The 13,811-nt window shown below is 39.3% G+C and overlaps 1 protein-coding gene across 2 annotated transcripts in view; it reads left to right on the top strand.

Moving 5' to 3' along the window:
* Nucleotides 1-13,184, top strand: part of si:dkey-121a11.3 (uncharacterized protein KIAA1614) — a 36,794-nt gene extending 23,610 nt beyond the window's left edge. The window contains exons 7-10 of one of the 2 annotated variants that reach the window (XM_049465999.1): nucleotides 1,086-1,317; nucleotides 4,759-4,883; nucleotides 8,746-8,918; nucleotides 9,898-13,184. In XM_049465999.1, coding sequence (XP_049321956.1) covers nucleotides 1,086-1,317; nucleotides 4,759-4,883; nucleotides 8,746-8,918; nucleotides 9,898-10,091 — 724 coding nt within the window. In that variant the 3' untranslated portion in view covers nucleotides 10,092-13,184. Of the gene's footprint in view, nucleotides 1-1,082; nucleotides 1,318-4,758; nucleotides 4,884-8,745; nucleotides 8,919-9,897 lie in introns of both variants that reach the window. The other variant, XM_022669626.2, reaches the window with a different exon arrangement.
* Nucleotides 13,185-13,811: the final 627 nt, after the last annotated feature.

Here is a 13,811-nt window from a genome sequence, read left to right as displayed (position 1 = left end):
CTTAAGAAACTCAATCCTTCAGCTAAGTTCTTCAAGCCTTCTGCAGCCCATTTTAATTTCCGGGCCACAATCCTACACACTACTGAGGCATTTCTGACAGAAAGTAGGTCAGAACAGTGGCATAGGCAAGCCCAGCATTACTGAGCCTATTTTTCAGCACTGCCCTCTATAGGTGCAAACGTTATATTACATACAGTTAAATTACATACAAAATCAGTGCCTGAAACACCATGTAATCTGAACTAAACAGAGCAGTAATAGTATGGTTATAATTATATGGTTGTGAGTTTTTAAATACAGTACACTTTTCAAGACAAATTATATGGAAAGAAGTAGAATGAAGAATATTTTTGTGAGAATTTTTTTTTTCTTGATGAAAATAGATTTTCTCTTGCAGAGGTCTGGAAATAAACACTTTTAAAAAAATGTGTCTGTAAAACTGCAAGTCAAAGCTGTTAAAAACAATTAATTCATGTGTTTTACTACATAATTATTACAGACCTATTTTGTAAAATCACAAAAAAAAATCTGATACAGATATATAACCTAGCAGTGGAGTGCTAAAGTTTGCTAACCTAGTTAATTGGTTAACTTAAGGCATTATATATCTTTAGAAATGGGGCAGGTGATGCAGCAATTAATTATTATTGTCCATTTCTTAATTCCTCTGTGATAGCAAGCTGAAATTAACTTTTATTAGCTTTTATTTTATTTTATTTTATGTTCAAATTAGGCAGCCTCTGCTGTCTGCTTAAGGTGGAAAGGGAAAGATAGCTAGCTAGTTGGCTAGCTACTGAGAGGAACTACTATGCTTGTTATGAAGAAAATGGGCATAAAAATGTAAAACTACATATTAAACTAGGGTAATATGGTGGTTATTGGATTTTTCAACAAGGAAAAATACTTATATTTGTCGCTTTTGTGCTTAGTGATTCTCATACCCCTCTGTTTTAAGTGTGCCTCTAAAAATATAAATTTACCCCTACCCCCCAACCTAGAGTTGCCAGATGCAACAAAAATATCCAGCCCAAACTCAGTCTAAATCTTCTTGCTGTTAATATTCCACTGTGCTCTGTTTGCAGCAGCGCAGCGTCTGTGGTGGATCAGAAGGAGACGAGGCCTAAGCTGTCCCTGCGCCGCTTCTTCTCAGCCATTGGTCTGAACAGCGGAGGGCGGATGGGGAAGGAGCGCTCCAGCAGCATGGAGCAGCTCAGCCTGCCCCCCAAACCCAGCGCATCCCCCTCCATGTCCCCCAGCACTGTACGTGCAGAGTCCGGCCGGCTGAGGAAAGCTCCATCTCTGCAGTCCCTACGCCTGGTCTGTTCTCTACTGCTGCACTTATCACTTACACAGCTTTCACACAGATTATACACAGATTTTGCTACAGTGGAACTGCTAAATGGTTGCTCTGGGGTAGTAGATGAATGATAGGGTAGTTGCTCTGGTGTTGAAATGGTATTCCAGGTGGGTGCTTGGTTGGTACTATGCAGTTGTATGCACCTATATTTCTATAGGTGATTTTAGTATTTCCTCTGGTTGCTCTGGTGTTGCTCTGGTGTTCCAGGTGGTTGATATGACAGCTGCTATTGTTTTTCAGTTGGTTGCTAAGGTGTCTCTGGTATTTGCTAAAACGTTTGCTGAGCTGAGAGTCATACCTGGTACTTCTTTTGAACTTGAAGTATCAGCTCAAGCTTTTTACTCAAGTAAAAATTTAAAAGTACTTGTTTCAAAACTACTTAAAGTATAAAAGTAAAAGTAATGTAAGGGGGAAAAATGCCAATAAGGTCTGAGGTGTTCCAGGTGGTGGCAAATGTGTTGCTAAGCTAAATTGTTCCTAGTTGGATGCAGTGGTATTGCAGGCTAGTTAGTTGCAAAGGTGTTCCAAGTGTTGCTAGGTAAGTGCTATAGTGTTGCTTAAGTGTTTAAATTAAGTGGCTATGGACTCCGAGTTAAACTCCGGGCTAAACGCTGCCACTATGATCAGCAGATTGCCAGTTGGAATCCTGCTCATGTAGCTTGCCATCGACTACTGGAGTGCTAGTCTTCACCCTCCTGGTGTTGGGGCATCACTAACGATAGGAGGAGCCCTAATAAGTGGGTTGGGTATTTGGCTGTGTACCGTATTTTTCGGACTATAAGGCGCACCGTATTATAAGGCGCACGATGAGTGAACGGTCTATTTTTAGTGTTAGTCCATACACAAGGCGCACTGGATTATAAGGCGCACTAAATGAAACTTTATTTATATCAGTAACAATAACTCTGAGCAATAAATCCTTCACAATATCTGTGAAAAATAACAACATCTCTGAGCAATAAATCAACAAGCACAGCAAGTAACTTACGCATTACTCCGCGACGCTCCTGACAACGGTAGCCGCAACGCTCCGACAGACCATAATATTATGTTGAAGCACAGCAAGTACGTATTACTCCGCGAGGCTCCTGACAACGGTAGCCGCAACGCTCCGACAGACCATAATATTATGTTGAAGCACAGCAAGTACGTATTACTCCGCGACGCTCCTGACAACGGTAGCCGCAACGCTCCGACAGACCATAATATTATGTTGAAGCACAGCAAGTACGTATTACTCCGCGAGGCTCCTGACAACGGTAGCCGCAACGCTCCGACAGACCATAATATTATGTTGAAGCACAGCAAGTACGTATTACTCCGCGACGCTCCTGACAACGGTAGCCGCAACGCTCCGACAGACCATAATATTATGTTGAAGCACAGCAAGTACGTATTACTCCGCGACGCTCCTGACAACGGTAGCCGCAACGCTCCGACAGACCATAATATTATGTTGAAGCACAGCAAGTACCGCATTACTCCGCGAGGCTTCTGACTATAATAGCGTGTTGTGCCGAATTCGGTGAATAAAACGGTTTTAAAACAGAGATAAAAGATTGGATAAGTTTCATTTCTGGATGAAGTGATTTCCAGCGCTGTTTGGATATAACTGTGGATTACAGGAGACTGGATTGATGGATTCTCTTTAGTCTGGACGCGTTTTGAAGGTAGGACCTGTGGCTGAGCGCGGGTGTGTGTTCGGGGGGTGGCGGCAGTGACCGGAGGTTACCCCAGGACAAAAGGAGAGAGCCTTTTATTACTGGAAACATGCGCTCTGACGCAGCTCTAATTCATGAAACATACATCCTACAGTAAAAGCACAGTTCTGGAATCCGGAGAGCCAGACGGTTCGAATGGTGTATGACATGACCGCATTCAATGAAATATGGACGAACGATAAACGCAAATATGAGAGTTATGAATTATTAAAATCATAACCAAGGCATATTTCGCCCTAAATGTTTATTTTCTGAAAGGATATTCCGCTAAATAGGCTAAATAGCTCAAAAGCAGAGATTCTAAGCTTTAAAATGGTATATTGGATGTCTATATTGAACCTGTAACTGTTCATAACTATTCAGAAACACAGCCAGTTATGAAATATTAAATATTTCTGGCCCGCCGGTGGGCCAGCGCGTGTTAAGAGGTTAACTTTACTTAGAAGTGGGCGCTAAAAAGAAACAGTTTGTGCTATTACCCCAGAACGGGTGGAAAGGAAAGTTTACCGGCACCTTGTTCTGGCCACGGAGCTACAGTGGAAACTAGCTACCCTGAGCCACAGCCGAGAGGCAGTACGGCAGTCAAAGGTAACCGCGCGCTAGCCCAAGAGGGGGATCTTTTTCTGGCGTGGGTGAGGAATTCTGCACAACAGAGCGCCGTGTACCACATAAAAATCGAGGTCAGTAAACACAAGCAAAATCCATACACAAGGCGCACTGCATTATAAGGCGCAATGACGATTTTTGGGAAAAAATAAGTATTTTAAGTGCGCCTTATAGCCCGAAAAATACGGTAAATTGGGGAAGAAAATGGGGAAAAAAATATGTATTTTTTTTTAAAAGATAGTTTTTATTATATTAATAGTAAATAATCATCCTTATACCATTATTCAAATATTAAAGCAACTGAGTGTGTTTATGTGAGAGGTAGGTTTTTAAATCTTATTTATGAACAAATGTGTCAAAAGTATTCAGATTCTTCACTCAGGTAGAATATAGATACTAGGGTTCAAATACTGTTTTCAAAACTACTTAAAGTAGTATAAAAATAAAAGTAATATAAAGGGAAAAAATGCCAATAAGGATAAAAGCTTAGTCTGCGCCACAGGGTCCTATAGTGCACTATCCGCCCTCCCCAAAACACATTTTTCTAAAAGCCATAATGACTATAATGTTATATTAAAATGTTAATTAAAGAGTTTATTAAAGAAGCATAATTTGACATTTCACTCGAGTTCTCTTGAGTCTCTGCTATGGATCATCTTCATACTAGGCTACATATGTCTGCCATGTTCTTGCTGGAGTGTGACATGACATATATAGGTGCAATGGATCACATACAAACCAATAAGGTGTCAGAATGGTATATGTTTATATCCTGGTAGAGTGATTTATATGGATAGGTTACATGCTGTAATGAAATATGAGTAACAAGACTGTTTTTAAAGTGTAAGGAGTAGAAGTACAAAGCTGCCCAGTAATGTTTAGATAACCAAAATTTGTACTTAATTAAGGTAATAAAAGTATTTGTACCTCAATACTCGACTCTCTGTTTATGAATGAAAATGATTTAGATTTAGAATGCTGTAACTATGCATTATGTGAGATGATCACTCCAAGATAAATGTGGTTGAGTGGTTGCTCACTATTTTTTTTTTTTTTTTCATTTCTGACCACCAGGGGTCTCCCCTGGTCAAGCTGAAGAAATCCTCATCAGTGCAGAATCTCCAGAGTCCCAGGAGAAAGGGGGACCGCTCCACTGCATACACACCGGGGGAGCAGCCATGCAGCTCTGCTCTGTCCAGGTATCACCTTTAATCCATACTTATACTCATAATCATACACACACACACGCACACTCACACATATAAACACAAACTCACAGACGTGTTATGCAACTCAACTAGCTTTGACATCCTGAAATGTCATCCTCTCAGCTTGAGCTTGTTTATAAAACATGACACATATCTGCTGCAGATATCTGAAGAGGGTCCAGCCGTATCACTGCGCTGCCTCTACTGACCAGCCAAACTATTAATAATGTCACGTTGCAATGTTATGAATGAAGGGCGAAGAATGGCATGTTAAGTGTGTGTGTGTGTGAGTTTATATGAATGTGTGTGTGAGAGAGTACAGTGCATGTATTCCTGCTAAGCACAGACAGCTGGTGTGTTGTGCAACGAGCTACATACTTTCCTTTGACGACTGGGTCAGCAGGCGTGTCTGCATCACACACACACACACACACATATTCAGTCACAGAGTGCGGGGGATGGGGGGGGGGGTAAAGTGAGAGAGATAAAAATAGATGTGTGTAGGCCTGCCAAAGAAAGAAATGGAATTCAGTATGCCGGTGTGGTGGCTTCGGCACTATGTGTGTGTGTACATCAAATGTGTGTCACTCTGCTGGAGTGTCTGATTTGATAACTGTCTGGGTGCATTGTAATATTGATAAATCACACAAATGAGCCCTTTAAATCAATAACAGTGTTTGAGTATGAATTTGCATTCTTACAAATAAAAGGTTATTGTACAGCATTCAGAGAAACCTACAAGCACACACACGCACACACACACAGCAAAAAGAAGCCAGCTCAGCAATTTCGGGCTGCTCAAAAGCATCTCAGGCATGAAGGTTGATGAAGGAAAAGCGCTATTCCTTTCAATTCGTGCCAGTCCAGGAGATCAAACCTGTGACCCTTCAATATCAAACCCGTCTCTTTAACATTAAGAGCACAGTTCCCCTGTGGTTGTTTGGCTTATAAAGGCCATGTCATTCATTAAAAATATTTATTTTAAATCAAAACATGTTAAAGAACAGGATTTAACACTTCGTCATGTTAATATTTTTAATAGCATTGCCACAGTCTGGTTTGTGTAATTTATACAGAAATAATTGAATTAAAAAATAAGAGGCAACTTCAAAATGATCAGTTTGTCAGATTTTACTATTGATAGGTATATGTTTGAGTATAATTAACATTGTTGTTTTATTCTACAAACTAAATTTCTTCCAAATTCCAAATGCAGTGGTTTCATACCTCAAATAATGCATAGAAAACAAGTTCATATTCATTTAGAAACAACAATTCTAATGTTTTTAACCCAGAAAGAGTTCAGAAATTAATATTTGGTGAAGTAACATGTAAGTTTGACATGCTCTGATTTAGCCATGCTCTACACCTGTCTTTCACACTACTTTTGGGTAAACTTGTGCCATCCTGGTGCAACAATTTAAGAATTCGGATTTGTTTCATCATGGCTTGTGACCATCCATCTTCCTCTTGATTATATTCCAGTGGTTTTATTTTGATTTTGAATTTGTGAGAAATGTTGTCAGTAGTTCATAGAATAAAACAATAATGTTTTATTTTAAATAGTAAAATCAGAGAAACAAACTATTTTAAAGTGGTACACTCGGATGCCAAAAGTCATGGGACAGCAGTATGTAAATTGATCCTAAAGCGTCAGGCTACAGATTAGGAACGCACACACCTGAATACGTTGTGAGGTGTTATCCTGTGAGTGAGGTTAAACACTAGCCAACATGCTCATGGCAAGTCGAAATTAATGAATATTATTATGAAGTTTGAGCAATAGTACAGTGGGTGGTAATGATTGTGGACGGCAGCATCTGGCTAGACTTGTCCATGCGAATAGACAAGCAACTCTGTCAGAAAATCACATCCACATTTAATGCAGAAGACCTCACACATATCCTTAAGGTCAGTGTAGTATTCTTTGGCAAAAGACATGGCACATAATACATGTTCTACAAAATTTGGGTTGTCAGCGTATGTGGTTTTTAAAAATGAGTTCAAAATCCTGCTTTTGATAAAGTAACTGTTTTTAATGCTCAATGAATCCTTTCTATTAGATTTTGGAAGATTGCTGTGAGGATATGACTGCATTCAGAGACAAGAGCATTTTTGAGGTCATTTCATCCTCAAGTGCTTAAAGGGGTGTCTACAGACATTTAAACAGACAGTATAGTGTATGTAAGGTCCATATATTGTACAGAACCAAATGTGTATGAGTATGTGTGTTTGTGAATCTCAGCAGTCCATTAAGAAGAAAAGAGAGGAAATTCTAGAGTGACGAAGTCGCAGCTTACATCACCTTCCTCGAGAGCCAGTCAGAGAGCGGAGAGCCGGGAGAAGGAGATGCTATAAACAGCTTCTGTTTTTGCTCTGATCTCGGGGAGCGAGGGAAGGAGGAGGAGGGAGGAGGGAGGAGCAGGGGAATGTGAGCAGACAAATGGAAAGAAACCTGAGGAGGTGTTAGTCACCCTGATACTGATTTTGGGCATAGTCTGTATTTAGACTCTCCTCTCTTCTCGTCAAGATCATATTTATGCTTTATTTAATATGCATAAACAAAGCAGTCCCGTGTGGCGTCTATTTTTACAACCTCGAACGATGCAAATGCCACAGTGCTCAAAAGGCCTGTTGGCCATGGAAATGAGATTTGTAGCATTATGGCACAGATTAGTGCACATTTATCTTTGTAATTTTCTCAGCTTTGTATAATTATTATCATCACTGAACACAAGACTAACCTCATTTTTTTTTATCCCTCAACCACATTGAATTTTTTTAATCTTGAGCACAAAAATAAAACATTTCCAGACATTGGAATTTGTTAGGGCTTTTATCTTGAAGAACTTGATAAAAATAGTAATAAACTGGATTTTCACTTGTAGCAACTTATTAGAAACACTTAAATTACCTTATAATATAAATATAATATAAATGCTTATAATTTGTTTGAATCCTACTCTACTATCAGAAAGACATCATGGGCTTATCAATGAGGCCTCATTTGTGGGTGTGTGGTCAACTCGGCACAGGGACTTTTTTTGTTTAAATGCCAGCCATCACAGCTGTCAGATTTTATGGCAACAGGAGCAGGTGATCAATGTTTTGCAGATATAATGATTCTGTTGCAAACGACACTCTTTACCATTTCTTTCTCTAGTGAGAGTTTAAGTAAACTCTTTTCAAAGCAGATACAGCTAATGTTTTTTAGCAATAACTCTGTATCACTCGTGTTTAGTTTGTTAGCTCTCCTCAGTACTAATTTTGTGTTTCTTTAGTTTAGAGGTGTGACTGAGCCCATCATCTCCATGTTCGCTGTAGCTCTTGTATCAGCAGCATTAGCAGTGCCAGAGTACCTCTTATAATCAGTAAAAGCTGTTGTGACCAGAAAAATATTTTTTTTAGAATGAATATGTTGGGTTTTTCCCAACTGCTTTCAATTTAAAGGAAAAAAACCATAAGAACTGCTGCTTTAAAATAAGCTCTGAGTGTTCCAGTGGGCTAAGCTCTGCTACTATAATCAGGAGATCACTGGTTCCAATCCAATCCAGCTACCAGAGCTCTGAGAAAGCAATATTGGCCTCTCTCTCTTTCTCTCTGGGTGGGTAGATGGAGCTCTTTCCCCTCATCACCCTAAAGGGTGATGTCACTCAGCGTCTGTGAGCTGATGTATCTGAACCGAGTCGCAGTGCTTTCCTCCGAGCAAGCTGATAATTATCAGCAAGTCGAAAAGAGGCGATGGCTGAATTCACATGTATCGGAGGAGGCATGTGGTAGTCTTTACCCTCCTGGTGTTGTCCAATAATAGTGGCTCATTTTCTTATGAGCTCTTATGTGTTTGTGTTTCTAGGGGACTCCAGCGCACTCTAAGTGTGGAGGATGTCGGAAGTCCCAGTGCGGTTCGCTCAGTGGGGAGAGTAGCTCAGGCCTTCCCTGATGGTACGTTACTGCTAGAGCTGTCCCGGCCTCCTGACGGACCTTTTGGTTTCCTCATCTCACGTGGGAAAGGAAGGCCAGACTCAGGTAACACACACACATGCACACACTAGTCCTAGTAGCCACCCGCTGCAACATTAAAACCACCTGCCTTAAAACCTTTTGATAGTGTCACTAGAACACTGCACTGACCTGAGGAATATGTGTATGGTCACCTTTGCATTGAATGTGGATGTGATTTCCACAGACAGTTCTAGCCAGACACAGATAGGGATCATTTCCACTTACTAAGCTGTCCACTGTGGGTGGTAATGTTTTTGTTAGACATATTTCTGGTGACACTTGTGGATCTAGTAATGTTACATGTTACATGTACAGGTTCAGAAATTGAACTATCAGGCCTCACTCCCACTAATTGCCTTGTTAAATCTCACTTACAAGATAACACCTCACCATTAATACAGGTGTGGGCATTACGCTTGATAGAACTCATGGATGGAACGATGATTTCTGAATTATATCAGAGAATTCGTAAGGAAAATGTCAAGACATCTGTCTATGAACTGAGTCTCAAGAAGAGGTGGGTCATGCAGCAGGACAATGACCCTAAGCACACAAGAATAAAGTTAAAGTTTTGGAAGTCAAAGTTCTGAAACTTAGTTCAATTAAAATGTTGTGGAAGGATCACAAGTGAACAGTTAATATGTACCAGAAACGTTTAGTTGTTGTTATTGCTGTAAAGGGGGGTCTGAAAGATACTGAAAGCAAAGGTTCACATACTTTTGTCACTTACATATATGTAATATTGAATAATTTCCTAAATACATAAATGACCAAGCATAATATTTTGCATTATTTGTTTAACTCGGTTTTATTTCTCCTACTTTTAGGACTTCTGATGATGTTTTAGGTAATATTTATGCAGAAATAAAGAAAAATCTAAATATACCACCACTTAATTTTTTTATGGTTTATTGTTAAGACAATGGAATACATATACTGTATATTACTGATGATGAATGCATGATTTCTCACACTGTATTATTCTGTGTGTTTTCTGCTGTAGGTGTGTATGTGGAGGAGATGGGCGACAGCAGTACTCAGAAGCTGTACGCGGGCCTGCTGGGAGTGGGTGATGAGATCCTGGAGGTGAATGGAGAGAAAGTGGCAGGGCTGAGTTTGGAGCTGGTCACTCGGCTGATGACGCAGAACAGCATAGCCTCCATCCGCGTGCTCCGCCACCGACGACCACATCGCTAACTGCCGGCTACCAAACCCAGGGGAAAAGTGTTTCTGAGACTAGACTCTGCTGGTTCTAACGTTAACTGGCAGATTACACTGACGCTCGGCCTCCGCCGGTACACAGCGCACCCAAAAGTAGACTGAGCTGAGCTTGTTGTTGCTGATGTAAAGCTTGACTGAACTGAACAGCTAGGCTGTAGCTTCTGTTCTGTTATCAGGAGATATATAAAAAAAAAAACAAGACATGCTCTCTATCATAGCCAAGGTGCTCCTCTGTTCTGGCTGAGAGTGAAGAAATGCACTAAGCTTCTGCCTCCAGTAATTCTGAAAAAAAGGCCCTGGGACTGTAATTCCATTTCTTTGTGCTTTTCTCAAGCGTCTAACTTTCTGTAGTTTAGGTTCTTCTATTCTTTCTACGAAGAACAAACTAAAAAGTGATGCTTTGAGTTTACTTCATTCCAAAGTCTGCACCAAATCCATGTCAATAAAATATACATCAACACAGATTCTGCCAAAAATAAAAAAAACTTTGTGTTTGTGTATTTTATTAACAAGGATGTACAGTTCTACCAGGAAGACTCTAGAAGCAAGTGTGCAATAATACCATGTTTAATTTAAATAGAATTAATCGATGTGATAGATAACAGTTAATGTAATGTTAAAGGCCTGGCAATGTGGCTGGCTATGGCATAACATCAGTGTCTTTAAGGAAAGTAAGTTCCTTATCTGGCAGCAGCATGTGTATAAGCACAGTGGTATGAAAAAGTTTGGGCACCCCTGATAATTATTTTTATGGTTTTCCTTTATAATTCATTGGTTGTTCAGATCAGCAATTTCATTTAAATATATCATATTGCAAATGAACACAGTGATATTTGAGAAGTGAAATGAAGTTTATATAGGATTTACAGAAAGTGTGCGATAATTCTATAAACAAAGTTAAGCAAGTGCATAATTTTGGGCATCCCAACAGAAAAAAATATATAAATTTTTCAATATTTAGTAGATCCTCGTTTTGCAGAAATACTGTAACAGCCTCTAAATGCTTCTTATAGCTTCCAATGAGAGTCTGGCTTCTGGTTGAAGGTATTTTGAACAATTCTTCTTTTCAAAACATCTCCAGTTCAGTCAGGTTTGATGGTTTCTGAGCATGAACAGCCCGCTTTAAATCACACCACAGATTTTTAATAATATTCAGTTCGGTAGCCTGAGATGATCATTTCAGAACGTTGTACTTGTTTATCTGTATAAATCCTTTGCTATTTTTAGCAGTGTTTAGCGTCATTGTCTTGTTGAAGTATTCATCCCCGGCACAACTTTAACTTTGTCACTGATACTTAAACATTGTTCTCAAGAATCTGCTGATATTGACTGGAATTCATGCATCCCTCAACTTTAACAAGATTCTCAGTACCTGGACTGAACACACAGCCCCACATCATGATGGAACCACCACCAAATTTCCAAATTTTACTGTAGGAGCAAGTGTTTGCCTTGGAATGCTGTTTTTTCTCCCTCCATGCATACCACCTTCTAAATAACTCATAATAACTATAGTTTCATCAGTCCACAGAATCTTATTCCAAAATGAAGCTGGCTTGTCTAAATGTGCTTTAGATTTAGCATACCTCAAGCGACTCTGTTTGTGGCGTGTGCTCAGAAAAGGCTTCTTCTGCATTACTCTTCCATACGGCCTCTCCTTGTGCAAAGTGCGCAGAATAGTTGAACGATGCACAGTGACATCTTCTGCAGCAAGATGATGATGTAGATCTTTGAAGCTAGTCTGTTGACTATGGTTGACTATGATTGTTGACTCAGCATCCTTTTCCTCTGCTTATCTGAGATTTTTCTTGGCCTGACACATCAGGTCTTAACTAAAACTGTGCCTGTGGTCTTCCATTTCCTCACTATGTTCCTCACAGTGGAAACTGACAGCTGAAATCTCTGAGATTTGAGCTTTTTGCATCCTTCCTCTAAAGCCATGATGTTAAACAATCTTTGTTTTTAGGTCATTTGAGAGTTTTGTTTTGAGGCTCCCATGTGTCCACTCTTCAGAGAAGATGCAAAGAGGAGAAAAACTTGCAATTGGCCACATTAACCCTTTCTCATAATTGGATACACCTGTGTATCAAGGTCAAGGTCAATGAGCTTACCAAACAAATTTTGTGTTCCAATAATTAGTGCTAAAGGTATTAAAAGTAATGAAATGACAAGGGTGCTCAAATTTGTGCACCTGGCTAATTTAGTTTAAAGAATTATTGCACACTTTCTGTAAATCCTATGAACTTCATTTCACTTCTCAAATATCACTGTGTTCGTCTACTATAATAAATATATTTAACTGAAATTGCTGATCTGAACCACCAATGATTTATAAAGGAAAATCTTGAAAATTATTAGGTGTGCCCAAACGTTTTCATACCACTGTATTTTGTACACATTTAAATAAAGTAAACTGAATGCAGATCTTTAATCTAACCAACATAATACAACAACCTCCTTCTCTTGGCTAAAAAATGCCAGCTTTACAACCCCAATTAAGACGTACTGAGATGGCATCATGCTGTACATTATGTTTACTAACAGGAATCATGATAAAAACACCTCATGCTAACTTTAGAGGGTGTTTTTTTGTTGTTTGCATTTCTGCTTTATTGCAGCCGCAAAGAAGCTCCTGCCAGCTGCAGTGATTCCTGAGGGTGAGGGGTTTAACCCCTTCTTTTCTCCCTCTGCCGTCAAACCCGGTACTCAAGAAAGTGTGTATTTAAACCCAAAAGCTGAGTGTTAAATCCAGTTTATAACCTTCAGCACTGCAAAACTATTACACGTGTTCTGAATGCAATATGACGATAGGTACAGTAGCTGAAGTCAGACTATAATAAACACCAACTGTTGCAGAGTAAATTATTTAGATGTTTTTCTCTGAGCAGATTCTCATCCAGTACCTCTGCATATCTGTAATATCCAGAACGCTGCTGCATTAGTATTATGGTATATAATATGTACCATGAAAGAATGGTAAGAGAACTTTCAGCATGATTTGCTGCTTTTATTTATACCTACAAAATAAATATACATACACAATAAAATAACTGGCTGTATATGGATGCTTAATATGGATGTTTATCTTGTTTACTGCATGTCATTCATAAATTCATAAACAGCACTGGTCGAATACACGGTTCTTATTATTCTATTTTAGAAGATAATACTGTAGATGATTACTTTCTATAGTCTCTATAGTCCTTTAGTTTTTATATATAGTCTTTAGTTTATATACAGCTATTACAGTACATGGGGAGTTTCCTTTACAGTAAAAGCTGTAAAAGGGGTTTTTCAATTATCATTTACAGGTTCATGCAGGCATTAGATGCAGGCATTAGTTGTGCTAAATTGTTATGATCTGCAAAGCATTTGTCACACACTACAATGATGATTCAGTAATGGAGTAGTATCATTTTTGTTGGCAGGGCCGTGCAGAGACCTTTGGAGGGGCAGGTGATCAAAGTCAAAAGGGGGCACATGGAGCACGAATTTAAAGCACTATACAGAAACATACCTTACAATAAAACTGGTTGATTTGTGGTCTTGTAAAAATACTGTAAAATACAAATGAACAGAAGTCAGGTTAGAGCAGTGTTTCTCACTGTTCTGCATATTCTAGAGCTTTCTCTGCTTTAAAGGCACTTAATAAAGTAAGTGGGGGTATGATGTGTTTAATACAGTGCTGGATATACA

The sequence above is a fragment of the Astyanax mexicanus genome, chromosome 16 (genome assembly GCF_023375975.1).
Source record: "Astyanax mexicanus isolate ESR-SI-001 chromosome 16, AstMex3_surface, whole genome shotgun sequence".
Taxonomy (NCBI): domain Eukaryota; kingdom Metazoa; phylum Chordata; class Actinopteri; order Characiformes; family Acestrorhamphidae; genus Astyanax; species Astyanax mexicanus.
Note: the sequence above shows the minus strand (reverse complement) of the source record. Positions and strands in the feature narration are given on the sequence as shown.